The 18,962-nt window shown below is 60.9% G+C and overlaps 2 protein-coding genes across 2 annotated transcripts; both read left to right on the forward strand.

Moving 5' to 3' along the window:
• Positions 1 to 17: 17 nt before the first annotated feature.
• Positions 18 to 17,373, forward strand: DPH1 (diphthamide biosynthesis 1). Its single transcript, XM_036394985.2, has 12 exons — positions 18 to 77; positions 791 to 937; positions 3,075 to 3,138; positions 10,443 to 10,564; positions 12,253 to 12,407; positions 13,028 to 13,149; positions 14,340 to 14,408; positions 15,101 to 15,257; positions 16,113 to 16,213; positions 16,444 to 16,522; positions 16,828 to 16,959; positions 17,299 to 17,373. Exons 1-12 carry the CDS (start codon positions 29 to 31, stop codon positions 17,371 to 17,373), a joined length of 1,272 nt encoding a protein of 423 aa, XP_036250878.1. The 5' UTR covers positions 18 to 28.
• Positions 17,374 to 17,477: 104 nt separating this feature from the next.
• On the forward strand, positions 17,478 to 18,670 carry OVCA2 (OVCA2 serine hydrolase domain containing). Its single transcript, XM_036394986.2, is given in 2 exon segments — positions 17,478 to 18,023; positions 18,026 to 18,670. Coding segments are annotated over 2 exon segments (699 nt in total). The 5' UTR covers positions 17,478 to 17,770; the 3' UTR covers positions 18,472 to 18,670.
• The last annotated feature ends 292 nt before the right edge of the window (positions 18,671 to 18,962 follow it).

Consider the following 18,962-nt stretch of genomic DNA (forward strand, 5'->3'; position numbering starts at 1 on the left):
TGCCTTCCGCCCCCACGTGCGCACAGCCATGGCGGCCCCCGTGCGGGCCGGGAGCGCGGCCCCGGTGCCCGCTAAAGGTGCGCTGAGACCGCCTCAGCGCCGGGTCCTGGTGTCGCTACCGGCCGCTGTTTTGCTTGCCTCGACGGGGGATGCCCGGCCGGTGGCGGGAGGTGGCTCCTCCACCGTCCCGGCCACCCCCGCCGCCGGCCCGGCCCAGCTGGCCCTTTGTCGGTTGTGCCGTGGGCCGTGCGAGGAGGGTTTGGTGGCTCGTGAGCGCTGGTGTTGGGCTGGAAATAGTGAATAATCCCCCTGCTGTCACTCCCCCGCTGCACTCTGGCATCGCCGAGATGTAGGGGGGCGGCTGCTGCTGTCGGGGGGCGGCTTCAGGATGAGGCTCCCGGGGATGGCTCACCCGGCGCTGGGCGGCTCCTTCCCGGTGGGATAACGGGATCCCCTTGCTGGGGAAACGGGGGTGCATTATGGTGTCACCGGAGTGCTGGCCCTGAGGGGCTGTGCGTGCTGTCCCCTCGCTGTGGGGACAGCCGGCTGCACTCATAGGGTTTCACATCGTTACTGCGGTGCTTTCTGGGCTAAAGAAGCCGCCTTGTTGCCCAAAAAGCGAGAGCAATCTGCCCGCAGCGTGCAGGGCAGGACCGCAGCCCTTTTCCCCGCCTGTCCTTCGGGGTGTGAGCACAGTGACCCAAGGACAGCACGGCTGCTGTGGCCCGTGGCGTGCGGGCTGCGCTGCCCTCTGACCGCTCCTTTCGTCCCCTCCCCGTTTGTCCCGCAGCCCAAGCCCGGCGGGTGGCCCAGCAGATCCCCGAGGAGATCCTGGGCAACGCGGAGCTGCGGGAGGCGGCTCTGGCCCTGCCCCCCAACTACAACTTCGAGATCCCCAAGACCATCTGGCGCATCCGGCAGGCTCGGGCCAGGAAGGGTGAGCGCTGCCCCGGGGGATGAGCGGGTTTGGGGCTGGTTTGTGCTGCTGAGCTCCCACTGTGGGGCAGGTGAGGCTGGTCCTGAGCTGCTGCTGCTGTGCCCTCGGCATGTTTAGGCTCTGTGTTGGCGAGCTCTGCTCCTCTCGAGGGGGGTTAATAGATCTGTATCTCTGGATTATAATCACATTGGACAGGACAGGTTGAGCTGCGTGGACCTGTCAGCCTGGAGATGTGTCTGGGATGCTGGCCAGGTCCCTGCTGTGCTCCTCTTGCCTCTCTCCTCTCTCCCTGCACTTTCCTGACACGCTGCTGGGGCTGGCAAGGGGGAGCCCCACAACACCGGCCACCGGGTGGGGCTGGCAGGGAGCTGGGCCGTGCTGCTCCCTGGTCTGAACCTTCCTCAGAGGAGCAGGGAATGATTGTGGAGGCTTCAGGAGTGGTGCCAGGGCTTTCCCGTGCATCCCACTGTGTGCTCAGCTAGGGGGAGCAGGGCTCAGAGCCTCCCCCTCCGTCCCCGGGTGTCACCAGCGTCCCCACCCTGCCTTCACCTGCAGACAGGGGCTGCTCGTGTGGCAGAGCCGGATTTGCAATGCTTTGTATCCACCTGGGAATGGCTCTGCCTGCTGCCACCGAGCTGCCAGGGCTGGCAGGCGTCTCGGGGATGTTCTGGAGGCTGAGCTGCTCGCGGCTGCCATGCCGAAAGGCCGGAGGGTGTGGGGCTGCCCCTGCCCATGCCGGCTCTGGGGTGGGAGTCAGGGCTGGGCGTGTCCCAGCAGGACACGGCGGGGCCGCCCAGCCGTGCTGGCTCTGGTTTTCCTCGCTGTGTTTTGCTGCTTGGCACCTCCTAATTAAATGTAAATATGCGGCTGGGATTTAGGCTTCCGAGCTGGGAGCCGAGCCCATCAGCCAGCCAGCCGTGCTGGGATTTAAAAATCCGCGTGTGCAGAGAGCAGCCAGGGGCTCGTTGCTGGGGGAACGCAGCCTCCCACAGGGCTGCAGCCGGCCCTGCCTGTGCCCTGCCTGCTGCGGGGTTTGGGGGGGCTGGGGAGCACCCCCTTTGCCCATTGTGCTGTGGCAGTGGAGAGCGACCTCCTGCCAAGCTGCTCTTTGCAGATCTGGGGTGGAGGGCAGCCCCAAATGGGCCAAAATGGGCTCAAATGGGCTCAATGGGGGATGCTGGGATGTGGAACCTCATCCCTGTCATGTCAGGCAGGGGCTGGCAGAGCATGTGCAGCTTTGCCAGGCCTTTACACAGCTCCACGCTGGCCAGCGGGTTGGGCCTGGAAGCACGGGGATTTTGTTGGAAAGAGTGTTTGGATAGATAGCATGGAAGCTGGGATATCTTAGTGGGATTGGGAGGTGAAAGAACAACAGGATTAATGGGGCCTCCTCCATTTACCTCCTCCATCATGGTCCCTGCTCCTCCCTACCTCCCCGTTGGGGCCTCCTGGCTGGACCCCAGGCACTGGGCAGCTTGCTGGCCTTTGGAGGAAGAGGGATTGTTCTGATTGTTCTGTGAGGAGGGAGCAAATGAGGGAACATAAATTTGTTGTTGAATAAATTCCTGCAAGGCACAATGCTGCGGCTGTTGCTGGCCACCCTCCTGAAATGGAGAGAGAAGCTGCGAGGGAGGTGTGGAGAAGGGCAGTGAGGATGATCAAAGGTTTGGAGCAGCTTCTGTATGAGGAGAGATTAAATAGGTTTAGATCCTTTAACTGGAAAAGAGGTGAACGAAAGGGGATATGATAGGGATGTAGAATTGTGAATGATGTGGAGAGGCTGAACAGGGGATGATTATTCACTCTTTCTTGTACCAGGAGAACCAGGGGCACACGTTTACATTATTAGGAGCAGGTTTAAAATAAACAGAAGAAAGTACCTTTTGCTGTGCAGCACATAATTAAAATCTGGAAGTCATTACAGTGGGAAGTGGGAGAGAGCAGCAGTGTCAGCGGGTTCAGAGAGGGATGAGGTGTGGATGCAGCCCAAGGCAGGGCAGGCTGCACCCCAGCTGCCAGAGCCACACGGATTTTTGGCCAACACCCGGCTGCTTTGGGGAGGGTGGTTTGTGGCTGCACCTTGAGCTGGTCCCCACTTTAGGAGGTCTCCTAACCCCGTGGCTGTTTCTCTTCCCAGTGGCCCTGCAGATGCCGGAAGGGCTCCTCATGTTCGCCTGCACCATCGCTGACATCATTGAGCGGTAAGAGCACAGCTTTTCCCTGCTTCCCTGCAGGGCTCTGGGGCTGGCCAGGGGATGGGGGCTGCTGCTGGGGATGGGTTGGCCACTGGGCAGGAAGAGGCCCAGGGCTGTGGATGAGGAGGTGCTGTGGCTGGAGCCACAACCTGGCTGGGCACAGCTGGGCAGCCCTGCGGCGGGTGACAAGGACCTGCTGCCATCCCTGGGGACAGGGACCGGCTCGGTGCCAGCCCAGCCCTCTCTGCTCAGCTTCTCCTCCCCTCTCCACTGTGCCGGGAGCTGCTGACAGGCTCAGCATGCCGGGCCCCGCAGGGGTGCTGGAGCCGGGAGCAGCCGTGTTAACAACCGGCTGACGCCAGCCCGGTGCCACGGCAGCGCCGCCGGGGAGGGCCGGCCGCGGGGCCACCGCTGCGGCAGGGACCGAGCCTCCTCCCCCCGGCCTCGTCCTGCCTCTGCAGCCACGGAGATGTGCAGGGGCAGCCCTGCTGCGGCTGGGGCGGCTTGAGGCCACGGTGGTGGCACGGAGAGGGTCGCTCCTGCTGGGTGACCCCTTCGCCACGGCTCCTCTCTTGATTTTTCCGAGCCGCTTGAGAGACGAGGCTGAGGCCCTGAAGAGGAGCTGGGCTGTGCAGTGACAGTGGATGCAGGCACCTTGCAGAAATTGGCCGTGATCTCTTTCCTGCTGAGCGCGGCTGCCTTCCTCCACACCCAGCACAGCCCCTCTCTGTTTTAGCACAATGAATTAGTGCTAATAGCACTTCGTGCCTCGTCTGCCATCGGGGTCGTGGCACTCATTAGCAGCTGCCTTGCCGAGGCTGCCGTGCTGGGTGGGAAGGCAGCCGTGCCCGCGGGCTTTGTCCCCCTCTGCCATCGCCTCCCCACACTCGCTGGGAAGGTGGGCGCGGGCAGGGGACGGGTGGGGGGGGCAGGGGATGGGTGCGAGTGTGGGCAGCTCGGCGTGGGTTTGTCCCTTTAAGTGGAGCTGCCTCCTCTCCGGCTTTGGCACCCAGCCGCTTTCATGTCTCCGACTTCAAAGGCAGCGGATTAAGGGGCTCTTTTATCTGAATGAAACCTTAAGCCTCACTTCCCGGTGGATGGTGGATTCCAGGGTGCTGAATGCCAGGGTGCCGCTGGATTCTGGGGTGCTGGCATCCTTGCTGGGCTGGTGAGGGGGTGCTGCGTGGGTGGAGGTGCCCAGCCAAGGGAGGAGATGTGGGGGCACCGATGGGATGGTGTTTGGATGTGGGATGGCTTCAAGGCTGAGCAGGAGGCCTGTATCCTTCCCTCACTGCCGTCATGCAGCACGCAGGGACACTCCACTGCCACTCCCTTACTGGGAGCACTGGGTGCCATCCATGACCCTGGCTGGGGATGTGGACTGCCAGCCAGAGGATAGTGGCTGTGGGCAGGAGTGAGCCCAGCCCGATGTCCACACTCTTGGGGACACACTGGGGACCCAGCCACACTGCTGGAGGTGAGGTGTGAATCGGCAAGTGGCCTCGTTAGTTCCTGCCTCTTCCTGCTATTAATATTCATGGCCAGCATTAACGTGAAATGGAAGCTCGGCCACCCGCTCCTGCTGGCCCTCCTCACCCAGTGCTGGGGCCGGATGAGCCTCCAACGTGACAGGAATCGCTGCAGCTGTGTGTGCTCTGGCTGCTGTCACCAGGCTGGGGACAGGGGCTAGGGGTACCATCAGCCCTGGGCTGGTGTCCCCTTCCTCCTGCTGACAGAGGATGTGACAGGAATACCTGTGTGCCCACTGGGGGCATTGCTCAGCCAGCAGCCCCTTTCCCCAGCCCATCCCCAGAGCCTCCTGCCCTGTCCTTGCTGGTGGGAGTTCAGGGAGTGAGTTCCCCCTGTCCTGCATTCTCTGCTGCTGGCTGCAGAGCCATGCCCGGGGCTGGTGCCCCTGGGGTGACAGTGCCCGCCCCTGTGTGTTTGGGTTGAACTGGAGCCGTGTCAGCTGCCACTCAGACGGAATATTTATCCCTTCTGCTGGAGCTGCCTTCTAATAGAATATTTGTGCCGTGGCCTGGTGGTGCTGGGAGAGCTGAGAGTGGGGATGTGGCTCACTCCCCCGCACCGCAGGAGGGGGACACGCTGCTCGCTGTGCGTCTGTCTGTCCCCGTGCGGTGGGATGGCAGTGTCACCACGTCCCTCAGCGCCGTGTGGGAGTGAGCGGGCCCCCGGGGAGCTCCGTGGAGCGAGGAGGGGAGGGGGGCGGCCAGGTCTGAGCTTCCCAGCATTGCACTGGCGCTGGCCGAGCCCCGAGGGGCTGCGGGGATGGAGATGTAGCCGAAGCAGCGCAGCCGGAAAGGCCGGTGGGGTTCTCAGCCTGGAGCCTTTGAAATCGAGAGCACACTCGGAGCATTGACCGGTGTGAGGCCAGTTAATTACCCTTAATAGGTTTGTCATTGTCAAAGCCGTGCCGGGGCGGGCCGGGCTGCCGGGGGGGCGGTGGGCATCAGGGCCGGGGTCTGCGCGCTGCCGGCGCCACATCACGACACTGGCGCGGCACCTTCCAAATTGGCTCCATTTGTCACGGCTGATGCAATTCGGCAGGGAGGAACTCGTGCTGGGGGGCGGCAGCGTGGGGGGAGCTCGGACCACAGCTCGGGGAGGGGCAGCCCCCCCCAAGCCCACCCGCTGTCATACCGGGGAGGTGGCAGCCGTGTCCCCCCCTGTGCCACCAGCTTGCAGCTGGGGGCTGTGCGGCCAGGAGCGGGGCCCCTGCTCCCCTCCCTGCCAGGGCTGGAGCAGACGGATCAGCTGGGCTCTCAGCTGGGCTTTTGATTCCGTGTTAATAAAGTCGGCTGTCAGGTTTCGCAGCTGCTAATCCCTCTGTCTTCCTGTGCCACGCCGGGGTGAGAGGCTCCTGCTAATCAGCCGAGGCTTGGTGGTGGGGGTGGGCAATAGCAGGGGGTCCAGGGGTGTCCTGATGCCTGCAGAGGCTGTCCTGCCACAAGCCCCCAACTCCCAGTGGCTTTAAAAACCTTTTTAAACACCTCCCAACTCCCAGTGGCTTTTGAAGGTCCATGCAAGGCGATGCTGGAGGTGCACAGACCATCCTAATCTCATCCTGGTGACTCAGGAGCAGACAGGGACTTTTTGGAGTGACAGCAGGTTCAGACAGTGCTCCCCTCCTGGTTGAGCAATAAAAGAGTTAAACATCTGGATGCACAGCCCTACAGCTGTGGCAGAGCTTGAAATGCCCCACTATGGCCAGGACAAAAGAGGCCCTGATGGATGGTGTGCCCCTCAGTACCCAGTGCCATGGATGGTGTGCCCAGCCTGTTGCCAGTGCCAGCAGGTGCCAGGTCCCTTGGCCAGGCAGGTCTGCCATGTGGCACTGAGCAGTGTGGGACTGAATGCTGTGATGAAGCTGGCAGCATCACCAGGAGGTCCCAAAAGGCCACCCTGGGATGCTAACAGAGATCAGGATCTGGCCTCAGCTGCACAGTGCTGTGGCTCTGCTGGCCAGCACTGCCTTCCCCTCTCCCCTCGTCCTTTTCAGCACAACCTGGAGGCTCTGATGGCGGGTGCACACTGTGCAGGGGAATTTAATCACTGTCATTAACCACACAACAGCATCATTAGGAGGAATGAAGTTCTCACTTCATTGGAGATGTTCAAAACCTTCTGCCCGGGTGGTGGCTGCGCCAGGGGAATTGGGCTGGGGGGAATGTGTGGGGTCTATAGGGCTGGCACCTCCCAGGGCTGGGATGTGCCAGCACTGCTGTGGTGTCCACCACCAGTGCCCCATGCGCTGGTATCCCACAGAGCTCTGTGTTGTGAAGGGGACAGGCATAATTCAGACACAGAATGGTCATGGTGCCTTTACAACCAATGTGTGCTGACCCTTGATTTGCCTTATTTTGGGTTTTTTTTTTGTTGCTACACGACCAGCAAAGCTGGGGTGCCCTGGGACTTGCCCCTTGAGAGGTGATGTTTGTCCTGCCACCTATAGTGGGGACAGAGTGGGAAGGCCCCTCAGGGGAGGAGACCCAGCTGGAGATGGTTCCTCCTGGGGGGCTGTGGGGACACCCACCTCTCCCCATCATGCCCCACTTGCAGAAGCTCTGTGGGGCTCCATCATTGCCCAGCTGCAGCCGGGCTCTTCCAGCACCAATTGCAATAAAACCTCAAACTCGTTATTTTAATTATGTGCAGCCTTCCTGTGCTAATGAAGTTTGGAGTCTGGTAATGGGGCTTGGTGATGGGCTTCTCTGCTAATTAAGTGCACTGTTCTCAGCCAGGGCTGAGCTCAGCCCCCACAGCCCAGGACAGCAGCACCCACGGGTGTCCTGGGACATGCTGGGTGTGGGCACAGGGCAGGCAGTTGTGGGGTGATTATGGGGTGGTTGTGGGGTATTTGAAGGGCCACATGCAGGTGAGGCAAGGGGCACCACGTCCCTGTTCCCAGCACATCATGCAGGCACCCTGGCATCCCAGTGCTGCCTCCATCCTCCCACAGCACAAGGGAGCCAGGACTGGCTGCTCTCAGCCCAGTCCCCTCAATCCTCTCCCCACCAAGGGCTGGTGGACACACAGCGGCTGAGGACTCGTCCCTGCTGGGGAGAGCAGCTCTGCCTCATGGCTTGAGGACCAGCACTGTATCATTCACAAGCTGCCAAGGGACCTCGCGCTCCTGCCAGCAGCAAATGCTCTCATTCATTTTTCGAGGGGCTGGGATAAATCAGGGCTGCTCCAGCCAAGTGCCTGTGCTCAGGTGACAGGGGCTGGCTACCCCATGCTTGGAGACATGCAGGCCCCATGTGTGCAAGTCTCTGACCCAGCGTTTTCAGCCCAAAAATTTGTCCCTGGATTGCTGCTGCCTCCATCCTGCGCTGGGGAGCAGGGCTGGGAGGGTCTGGGGGTCCCAGCTGGGATCAGGCCGGGACCTGGCCTGCCCTGGGGCACATCCTGCCAGTGCTGAGCATGGTTCTTTATAAATGGGATTTTGGGAGCCATCTGTTTAAAGGAGCAGATAATGAATTAGGGGGAGATGAGAAAAATGCTAAGGCCAGGCGGTTTTTCAGAATGAGCCGGGGTTTGCGGGACGTAAAAGATGAATAACCTCCCCACGTGTTCAATATTCATGAGCTCCCAGCTGTAATGAGCATCTTAGCACTGGGTGGGGACATCCCTGTCACCACTGCCAGCACGCTGCTGGGACCCATCCGTGGCTGTGACAACTTCCAGGGACACAAAACACTGACAAAGATGCTGCCTTGGCTGCCCCTTGCCCACGGCCTGGTCCGGGCTGGTTGGGAAGCAGCTCCCCAGCCCGCCTTGGAGGCAGGTGGCTGCTAATTGACATTTCCTTCCTCTGTAGTTTGATGAAAGACTCTGGCGACACTGAACTGATTAAAACATCAAGGGGAGGCCCTGGTGCCTGCCTTTGATTTGTCTCTGGAGATGAATACGGCTCCGCTCGATTGTCCAGCCCAGCCGGAGCGGGTGATCCCGGTGTGTGCCATCCTGGAGCCCCTCCTGCAGCACCACCAGGCTCCTGGCCTTGCCAGGGTTCCGTCCTCACCAGGCACCATCCTGTGGCCTCTTTGCTCACCTGTGACTCCACTCCCTGCAGCCAGAGGAGGAATCTTGCCCATGGCCAGCACAGCGCTCAGCCTCATCTCTCCCTGCCCAGCTGCAGCCCCACACATCAGGCAGGGCCATGGGCACCTCTGCCCTCCTCCTTCCACTGTTGCTATTTCACTTTCTTGCTCTTCACCCCCAGGGACTTTCTCTGGGGTTTGGGCCAATTTGCATACATTTTAATCTATAAAAAATTAAGCGGCGCTGGCTGCCGCTCTGAGTCAGACCTCCCCATCCTGAATCTTAAGGAGCTGAATAATTTTCCACTTTTGCTGAGATGTGTGGAGTCTGATTCATGTTCATCTCATCACCTCTCATTAGAGGAGGGGGCTGGGGGCTCAGAAGGGTGGGAAGAGCCTTCTCGAACCTTCACTGGCATCCCTCAGCCCCACGGTGTGACCACGTGGGCAGTGGAGGAGCCATCCTCCCATCCAGGCCACGCTGGCCCTGAGGAATCGCGGGATTTGGGCACTGGCAGGATCCTGCCCATCTTCTGACGTTCCCCAACCCTTGTGGAGTGGGAGCTGCCCAGGCCAGACTGAGGTGAGGATGGCTGTGTCCCCTCCTCAGGGATGCTCCAGCATTGCTGCTCCCCTGTGCCCCTCCCCGGGCGCTGACGGATGGGCCGGAGCTGTTAATATTCAGCACGCTCCGCCATTTCTCCACCTTCTGCCATCTGCCCAGCTCTGCCCACCATTTCTATTCTTGCCGCCGACGTAACGCTCCCTGCCTGGCGCTCGGGGGGAGCGCGGGACCCTGGCCCCCAGCCAGGCATGGGTGCTGCAGGGGGTGACGCTGTGCCAGGGCCCCCTCCTCCCCTGGTCCCCGGTGCCAGCAGCAGGGGGGACCCCGCTGGCACGGAGCTACAGCAGGCCTCAATTAAATAAGGAATTAGCATCTGGTTTAAGCAGCCCCTCCAGGCACGGGGCTTTGTCATCGCGATACCTGCTCTCATGCTGCTGCGGCAGCTCCCCGGGAAGGTAGCCAAGCTAATAATCCCCCAAAATGGTGCAATAAATACCCACAAAGGTGCTGCTTCTGAATGATGCCAGAGCCCTGGCTTTGCTGCTCAGTGCTGGTGTGTGCCCCTTCACCCACAGGCTGGCAGGTGCCAGGTGGGTTTGGACTGGAGCACTGGGGGTAGGGGATAGCGCCAGTGGTGATTTGGTGCTTTCCCTCACCAAGTGCCACTTAAGCACCAGCTCTTCTGGAGGTCACACAGCTTGGCCAAACTGGCATCCAGGGCTGACACAGCCTGGTGCAGATTGGCTTCACCAAATCACACAGTGCCCACAGCCATGAGGTGATGGTGGCTTGGCTGGCAGCACAGGGGATGCCAGGACAGCTGTTCTGCCCCTCCTGGTGGCTCCAGTCCCTAGAGCTGGCTGGTGGAAGCGGTGGCACCACGCTGTGCCGGGTCTCCCTCTGCTGCTCTCCCCGCTGGAGCATTAGGAATCTGGCAGCGTATTGTTTGATGAGTGGATAATCCGCTGAATTGCAAACAGCTTTACCCAATTGAAGAGGCGGATTACCGCTCTCCAGCTTAATCATGTTGACATCTCGGAGAGTAGCCAGTGCTTGTCCTCTCCAGCGCATGGCTCGGTGGCAGCACGGGGTCCCCCCATGGTGACATGCCAGGGGGCTGGGGGGCAGGACCCGGGCTGTGGTGACACAGCTGTGACCCTCGGTGCTGTGCCTTCCCACAGGTTCACGGATGCAGAGGCAGTGGTGATGGGTGACGTGACCTACGGCGCCTGCTGCGTGGATGACTACACGGCCCGGGCCCTGGGCGCTGACTTCCTGGTGCACTATGGACACAGTTGCCTAAGTAGGTGACACCAGGTCCCAGGGTTCTGCTGGGGTGGCCGTGTGTGGCACTGTGGAGGCTGTGCTGCTGCCACCGTGCCACGCCGAGCAACTCCACACCCCTCTGGATACCAGCTCAGAGACAGTGCCAAAGGCTAATCCCTTCCCAGGGGGCTTTCTATTCTCCAGCTTCAGCTGCTGGCTTTGGATGGGGCCAGGCTGGCTGGGTGGCTGCTCACAGGCAGGATTTGGGGTGCAGCAGGGCGTGCTCATCCTGCTTGGCTGCTGCAGCAGCACACAGATCCAGCCGTGTCCCCAAGAGCAGAGCTGCAAGGCCATGGCTTGGCAGGACCCCCTGGCCCAGGGGATGAGGCTGCTCCTGCTCCCCACCTGGCCTCTGAGGAGTGATGACAAAGGCAATGATGGCAGGGGAGAGCAAGGGCCTGGGGGTCCCGCTTGCCCCAGGGCCAGGAAAAGCAGCTTTGAGGGTACAGTGCAGGCTGGGCGGGGAAGGGAGGAGGAGGAGGAGGCTGTGTGCTCCCCAGGCGGACAGTACTCTGGATCCAGTTGCCATGGAAACTGCGCTGCTGTCCCAGATGCTGCTAACTTTGAAGTCCACCCAGGATGGAATCAGCCCAAAAATAACAATAAGACGCTCTGGGTTTTAAGGTGGATCTGCAGAATTGCCATTATGAGTAGGAGGTGTGTGCATCTCTGCTGCTGCCACGCTCCCAGCACCTGGCAGCCCTCCTGGACATTTATGGGGCCCTATAAATGGGTTTGAAGAATTGCATCAGGCTCTGTGTGAAACACTGACTCCCCAGTTGAGAACTCTGTTCTGAAAGCCACGTCGGTGTGAGCGTTCCTGGTGATAAATATGTGTGCTAGGTGCTTTGTTACAGGAGGAGGGTTATGGGCACCACTGGAACAGGGAGTATAAAACTCCTGGTTTGTAGCCTGCTGCCCATGAATGAACAGCAGGAAGGGGAGGAAGGGGCTGTATCCATCAGGCTGCTCCAGGGAATGGGAGTCTCATCAGCTGGAGCTGCTCCCTGCAGGGACAGGCAGGCACTGCCAGGCTGACTGTCACCAGACCAGCTGCCATCTGCTGCCTGTGGCCTCATTGCCCTTGCCTGCTCTGGGTTGGGTGGGTCACAGGGCAGAGTTGGGTGGGTCACGGGGCACTCTGGGTTACCCACGGGCTGATGTGAGGATGCTGGGCTCATTTTGAGCTGGCCAGGGTGGTTCTGTCACTAGGGTGGCCAATGGTGAGGCCCACGATGCTTCCTGCTCCCTCCCAGCCCCACGTGCCCCGCAGGAGGGAGTAATTTGCACTTAATTGTGATCAGGCAAAGAGCACCAAAATGGGAAGTGAACATGGAGCTGTGGATCGATGTGGACTCTGTGTACTTTAATTATTCACTTAATCGTGGTGACAAAGGCTTCTTAGCACCAGGGGTAATTAGATTTGTGTTCATTGATTCCCCAGGCTGCCATTATCTGGAGAGAAACGAGCAGGTGCTCTCTGTGGCTCCCATCTGCACCCCCTGCCCTGGGTGCCAGCACAGGCAGAGGGGTGGCACAGCCCAGCCTGCCTGTGCCAGGGCAGTTTGGGGCACAGGGAGCCTCACCAACAGGCAGCAACAGCCAGGGGCTTGCTGGAGCCCTGGGTGTACCCCACACTCAGACTCTGTCTCCTCCTGTCACCAGTTCCCATCGACTCCACCCAGGGGCTGAAGATGCTCTATGTGTTTGTGGACATAAAGATCGATGCATCCCATTTCCTTGAGACCATTCGCTTCAACTTTGCAGCAGGCACCTCTCTGGCCCTGGTCAGCACCATCCAGTTTGTCTCCACGGTGCAGGTGAGATGGAAATCCCTGGCTTTTGTCTTCCTCTGAGTTTTCCTGTGGCTCAGCCCTTCCCTGTCCCAGCCCCACGGCGGGAGCGGCTGCCCCGGGGTGCTGGCGGAGCTGGTTCCCCTCTGACGAGTGGCTGCAATAATGTGGTGCTGCCATAACGTTGATCAAGTACTTTATAATAACTCTGATCAATGTTTCATGGCGGCACCCCTCCCCTGCTCCCCCGGGAGCTGCTCTGGAAATGTCAGGGCAGGCGGTGGAGCACTTGGCATTTTGATGCAGTGCCGGCAGCGGCCGGGGGAGCTCCGGCGGCTCTGTCTGTCTGCCCCTGAACGGCCGACTGGGCAGGAGGGGAGGAGATGAATGAGCCTCTTGAGCCGTGTCTATCAAAACACGGGGCTATCCAAGCGTTAAGCCTTTTCCCTTGTCTTTTAATTGATACTTTGGTCGAGCCTCGCTGAGCATCCCCGGCTGCGCGGGGCCGTTCCTGGTGCCACCCCAAGCAGGCTGGTTCCCCTCCACCAGGTCACGACAGCTGGGACTGCCAGGGTTGGGGTGTCCCCAAAGGTCCTCAGCCACCTTTTGTGCCATGCCTGTCCCTGCTGACCCCACACCTCCCACAGGCAGCGTCACAGGAGCTCCGTTCCCAGTACAAGGTGTGTGTGCCCCAGTGTAAGCCACTGTCCCCGGGAGAGATCCTGGGCTGTACGTCACCCCGGCTCGCTCAGGACACGGATGCCATTGTGTGAGTACCCGGGGTCCTTCAGCACCCTCCTGCCTGGCCCTGACTTGCCATCCTTCCTGCACCCCTTGCCTGGTTTTGTGCAGTTTTAGGGCTATCCACAGGCTGGGATTGGGCCCCCTTCAGCTCCTCACGCTGCTTTAAGTGGCGTGTGCTTGTAGCACTGAGGAAATAATTGAGTCGTATATCAGAATAGATAATAGATGGAAGGGCGGGTGGATAATTGGAAAAGACAAATGGCCGGGGCCCAACATCACAGCAACATTAATTTTATTTAAGGACAGCAAATTAGAGGGAGCACTTCGCTTCCTATCACCTAATTATTTTAGGTAATGGAAATGCTTAATGTACTGTGAATACAGTGTGCTGCAGAATAAATAAATACAAGGACCCCACCCTTGGGGGGAGCCGGGGAGCCCAGGTGTGGGTTTGGGCCCTGCTAAGATGCTTCTTGCCCATGCTGCTGGGAGCCAACAGCACCAGTGCCTTTCCAAGCATCTCCATGCAGGGAGCTGGGCTCCACATTGCTGGACACGGGGACAGTGAGAGCTGTGGATTCATCCTGAGCCACTCTCTGTCTCTCCAAGGACATCAGGAGCAGGGCAGGGGCAGCCAGACTGGCACTGCATTGGTGAGAGTGGGTCCTTGCAGCTGGCACAGGAGCAGCAGTGCGGTACCAGCCCACGCAGGTGCACTTGGCCCTACCTGCGTCCTCCCTGCATTATTAGTTTCTTCTTTCCACCGTCTCTAGGGCTAACTTTTGCAGACAAATTAGCTTTGATCTCCCAAAATGTCATTCTCCAATTAAGGGCAAAATCTAGTCAAGTTTTACGTCTGAATTCATTTTCCAGGCCCTCACTCCATTAGGGCAGCTGAATGAAAGGCTTTGAAATGTAATTGCTGACTGGAAATCCGATTAGAAATGGAAGCAGCAACGTCTAGAACCAGCCATTGAGATGGAGCAGCTCCCAGCCACCCCGTGCTGGTGTGAGCACCCCTCCTTGCTCCAAGCACAGCTGCCTCTCCAACCCTGCCATGCCAGGGAGCCCTGGCTGTGCCTGCTGCCCCTGGGTCCCACCACGGGAGCTTGAATTCCTGGCATCTCCACTGTGCTGCAGTTTGGGAAACCAGTGGACACGTGGACGGGGTGCTGCTGTTTCCCAGTGCCACAACTCTCCCTCCCCTCTTGGCAGGTATTTGGGCGACGGGCGCTTCCACCTGGAGTCCATCATGATTGCCAACCCAGGGATACCTGCATACAGGTACAGGCACCCACTCCAATCCCATGGTGGGGACCACCCCATCTGTCTCCATGTGCCCCCCAGCAGCAGGCATGGGCAGGTGAGAGGCCGCGGGGTGGGTGAGGAGGTGCTTGGGGGAGATGAACACCAGCCATTTACTCCGGCTGAATATAAACATTTTGACAAGTACCTGTGAAAGCTTGTGGAGGTGCAGCCATTAAAGCCCGGCTGCTGCAGGCAGAGGCTATAAAGCGAGATGATGAGGCCGCTGAAAGCAGATGAAATATCAGGAGTGAAAGGCTGGGCCCATTTGGAGGAATCTGAATTTCCTAGTAGGTCGTTTGTTACAAACGGGAGGCGCACGTCAGGTTTATGGCGCTGGTGAAGCTGCCGAAACCCGAGTGGGATTTGATTAAAATTCTCCTCGTCAAACAAAGCAACAAATCAAAGAATTCTTCATAATTGATGAGCCAGGATGGGGGGGGGGGAGCTGAGTGTGAAGCCGAGCACGGAGCTGAGGCTCTGCTGGGCGTTGGGGTGCTGTGGTGGGACACTTGTCCCTATCCCTGTCCTTGTCCCCTAACGAGCCGGCTGGGTCCTACATCAGCCAGGAGGACAGATGCTGTGGCAAGCAATTAGTGCTAATGAGGGACAGGCATCACTGGGAGGAAGGCAGGTGATGGAGCCCGTGTGAGCCTGGCTGTGCTTTGCAGGTATGATCCCTACAGCAAAGTGTTCTCGCAGGAGCACTACAGCCACGAGCGCATGCACCGCGCCCGGCAGGACGCCATCCTCACTGCCAGCACTGCCCGCTGCTGGGGCCTCATCCTGGGCACGCTGGGACGTCAGGGCTCCCCCAGCATCCTGCAGGTACCAGCCCACTCCCCAATGTCCCCACTGAGCACCAGGAGCTGCTGCTGGGCGTGGGGAAGGCTGGACCATCGCTGCCAGGGTGGATGTGGCACCGCTGGCAACCCATCAGTGGCCACTGGCCCCGGCCTTCGTGGGCAATTAGCAGCAGATGAGGGAGGCTGGACAAGGGCTCATTAAACCCGTTCCTGGGGAGAGCTGGCCAGTCTTGGAGAACCCCCCTCGCCCAGACAGCTTGGCAATTAACTGGCTGGGTTTGTTTTAATTGGATGAACTTCCGATCAGGTTCAGCCTCCCTGCTCAGCTGCCGTGCTGGTGCTTTCTGCACCTCGGCTGGGAGAGGGGAGCAGGACAGCAGAGTTCTGCCCTCTGAGCATGGTGGGCCTGCTCACACCCAGAAGTGCTGGGGTAGCCACAGGTGAGATTTGAGGCAGGGCAGCAAGGTCCCAGCAGCTGCTCTTCCACAGCGGCCAGGGCACAGGCATGGTCAGGGCTGGCTGGGCAGGGAGTGATTAGTGCTGGCCCTGGAGGACAAGGACATTTCTGGCCCCTCTCCTCCTCCTGCAAGCCCTGGCTGCAGCCAGCCAGTGACAGGCGGGTGTCCCAGGGCAGGCAGCCGCTAACGAGAACAGATTGTTGTCATTGAGCAGTAATTACTTCATTAGGCTGAGGTGCTGGGGAGAGCTGGGCGCAAGCTGGAGCCATGGCCACAGTCTGGCCTATGACTGCCAAGGGGACACGTGGGGCAGAGCTGGGACCCACAGAGGGTCTGATGGCCAGGAAAGGGCTGTGAGCAGGGCTTGGGGGGGCTTGCTGGGGGACCCTAACCCTGCCAGGTGCCTCTTTCCCCTGCAGCACCTGGAGTCACGTCTCCGTGCTTTGGGCCGGCCCTACGTGAGGGTGCTGCTGTCTGAGATCTTCCCCAGCAAGTTAAAGCTCTTCCCAGAGGTGGATGTGTGAGTGCTGCTGACCTCCTCCAGCCCCAGGGTGCCCCATCCCTGTGCAATTCCCACTTGAAGCTGTCCCTGACACTTCTGTCCTGCTGTCACCGTGCAGGGAAGGGGCAGGGCTGTCCTTACCAGGGTGGTGCTGGCACAGTAAGGACCTTCTGAGGTTCTGCTGAGGGCCTTCACTGTGCCTTGTTCTTCCCAAAACGCTCATCCCCACTGTGACATTTCCCTTCCAGGTGGGTGCAGGTAGCCTGTCCCCGACTCTCCATCGACTGGGGAGAAGCCTTCAGCAAGCCACTGCTGACACCCTATGAGGTGAGCACCACTCTCTTTTTTCGGGGGACGGTTCTGGCTTGGGGCGATGCACCAGAGCAGGCGTGGGGATGTCCCTGCACCCAGATAATGTCCCCTCCTCTCTGCATCTGTGCTCTGTGCAGAGTCCAGGCACGCTGCTGGGATATCCAATCTTTTGTGAAACCAGTGGGATTCCTAGTGCTTCCAGCTTTGCCCCAGCAGTGCCCTCCTCAGCACACCAGGCTGGATGCTGGGACCTCTCCCAGCACCACCAGCTCCCCCTGTGCGGGCACCGCTCAGGGACTCATTCCCGGTCCTCTCTGCAGGCTGCGGTGGCTCTCCAGGACATCGAGTGGCAGCAGCCTTATCCCATGGACTTCTATGCCAGCCAGTCCCTGGGGCCGTGGACGGTGAACCACGGTGGCACCCAGCCCCCGCGCCGCGGCCGGCCGGCACAGGTGGGCAGCGGGGGGGACACCGGCTCCCCGCTCGGTCCCTCGGGCTGGTGAGAGCACCGGGACGGGCTGAGCGCCCGGTGCCGCTCGGTGCCCGGTGCCGTGTACCGAAAGCGCCACCCCGTGGTGTCGTTGCCACCGAGCAGTAACGGGGACAGTGCCAGCCCGGCCGGGGGAGGGACACGCGGCTCCCCCCAGCCGTGTCGGGGTGAGCGCCTGCCGAGCCCTGCGGATCCCCAAGAATGGGGGGGTTTCCCCCGGGGGTGCTGCGGGCTGGGCACGGACCGGCTCATCGCTGCTCCGGCTGGGGCTGGGACATCCCTGACCTCCCTCTCCCTGCAGGGGAAGCCACCCGCGCCCCCTGCCCCTCCCGAGGGTGGGGAGCAGCCAAGCACCGGGGACCTCGCAGCCCCGTGAGTGTCACCCGCAGCTGCCGCGCTCCGGGACCTGGCGTGAGCATCGGCGGGGGCACCGCTGATGTGAGCACCACCGGGACCCCCTCTGCCGCAACGGATGGGGTCGCACCCCGTAACTCGACAACACCACTGCCCGCAAGGACCGACTCCGGCTGTCGGCGGGGAGTTGCCCCTTGCAGGACCGGGCCGTGCTGCCGCCCTGCCCGGGTCGCACCGAGGGTCGCGTCCCGCCCGCCCCGCCGGGACTGCCCCGTCCTCACCCCCCCCACCGGCGACCTCCCGCCGCCAGGGGGCGCCGTCACCTCCGCGGAGGCCGCTCCGCTCGCTCTCGTCTGCCCGGCCAATCAGCGCGCGGTGTTTCGGCGGGAAGGCGGAAGTGGCGGTGCCGGGGCGCGGCCATGGCGGAGACGCGGCCGCTGCGGCTGCTGGCGCTGCACGGGTACCGGCAGAGCGCCCGCCGCCTCCGCCAGCGCACCGGCGCGCTCCGCAAGGCCCTGCGCGGCCGCGCCGAGCTGGTGGCCATCGACGCGCCGCACTGCCTGCCCAGCAGCGCTGAGGACGACCCCGACGGGGATGACCCCCCCCGCGGCTGGTGGTTCTCCGGGCCCGGCACGTTCGAGGCGGGCGAAGCGGCCGCGGCTCCGGCGGGGCTGGAGAATCTCTGTCGGCCGTGGCGGCGGCGGTGGCGGAGCACGGGCCCTTCGACGGGCTGCTGGGCTTCAGCCAGGGCGCGGCGCTGGCCGCCATGGTGTGCGCACTGCGGGCCCGCGGCGACCCGCGCTTCCCGGTGGCCTTCGCCGTGCTGGTGGCCGCGTTCGCCAGCCGCGCCCCGGCACACGGACACTTCTACCGGGAGCCCATCGCCCTGCCCTCGCTGCACGTCGTGGGCGACACGGACGCCGTGATCGCAGCGGCCCTGAGCAGGGAGCTGGCCCAGTGCTTCGTGGAGCCCGTCGTGCTCTCGCACCCCGGCGGGCACTTCATCCCCGCGGCTGCGGCGCAGAAGAAAGCCTACCTGGAATTCTTGGAACGCTTCTGCCCCGGGCAGGGCCAAGCCGAGCGCCCAGAGGCTGGGGAAGCTCGAGAACGGGCTCTGTAATAAAGAAGGGCTCTGGTGAGCCGTGTGCAGCCCCCCGTCCTGTGAAACATCACTGTTTCCATGCCTCCAGAGGGACCAGAGATCAGCTCACTGCACATTCTGCTCTTCAGTGTTCACCCAGGCCAGGCTAAATGGTTCTTTATCTCCCTTTTTTCCAGCTTTGTTGGATACATCAGTATAAAATATATATGTATATATATATGTGTGTGTGTATATATATATATGCATATAAAGTTATATATAACATATATAACATGTATGACATTTAACACATGAGTGTGGGGTGTGACAGTGGGGGGATTGAAGGCAGGAGGGTGACACTGCTCTGTGGGCAAGGTGCTTTCAGATACTCCAACACCTGCTCAAAAGGAGAGTTCCTCAGCTCAGCCACAGGAAATGTCTGCAGAGCACAGAGCTCTTGCAGTTTTACACCCCAAAACCTCGTGGTTTTTAATATCTGTTAAGCCAAGCTTCCAGCTGGTCTGGGCCTG

Source organism: Molothrus ater, chromosome 21 (genome assembly GCF_012460135.2).
Source record: "Molothrus ater isolate BHLD 08-10-18 breed brown headed cowbird chromosome 21, BPBGC_Mater_1.1, whole genome shotgun sequence".
NCBI classification, from domain to species: domain Eukaryota; kingdom Metazoa; phylum Chordata; class Aves; order Passeriformes; family Icteridae; genus Molothrus; species Molothrus ater.

Coding starts and splice junctions, on each gene's coding strand:
- DPH1 (XM_036394985.2), top strand. CDS start 29: ATGGCGGCCCCCGTGCGGGCCGGGAGCGCGGCCCCGGTGCCCGCTAAA. Junction 13,150..14,339: donor CAGGACACGGATGCCATTGT/GTGAGTACCCGG, acceptor CCCTCTTGGCAG/GTATTTGGGCGACGGGCGCT. Junction 14,409..15,100: donor CCAGGGATACCTGCATACAG/GTACAGGCACCC, acceptor TGTGCTTTGCAG/GTATGATCCCTACAGCAAAG.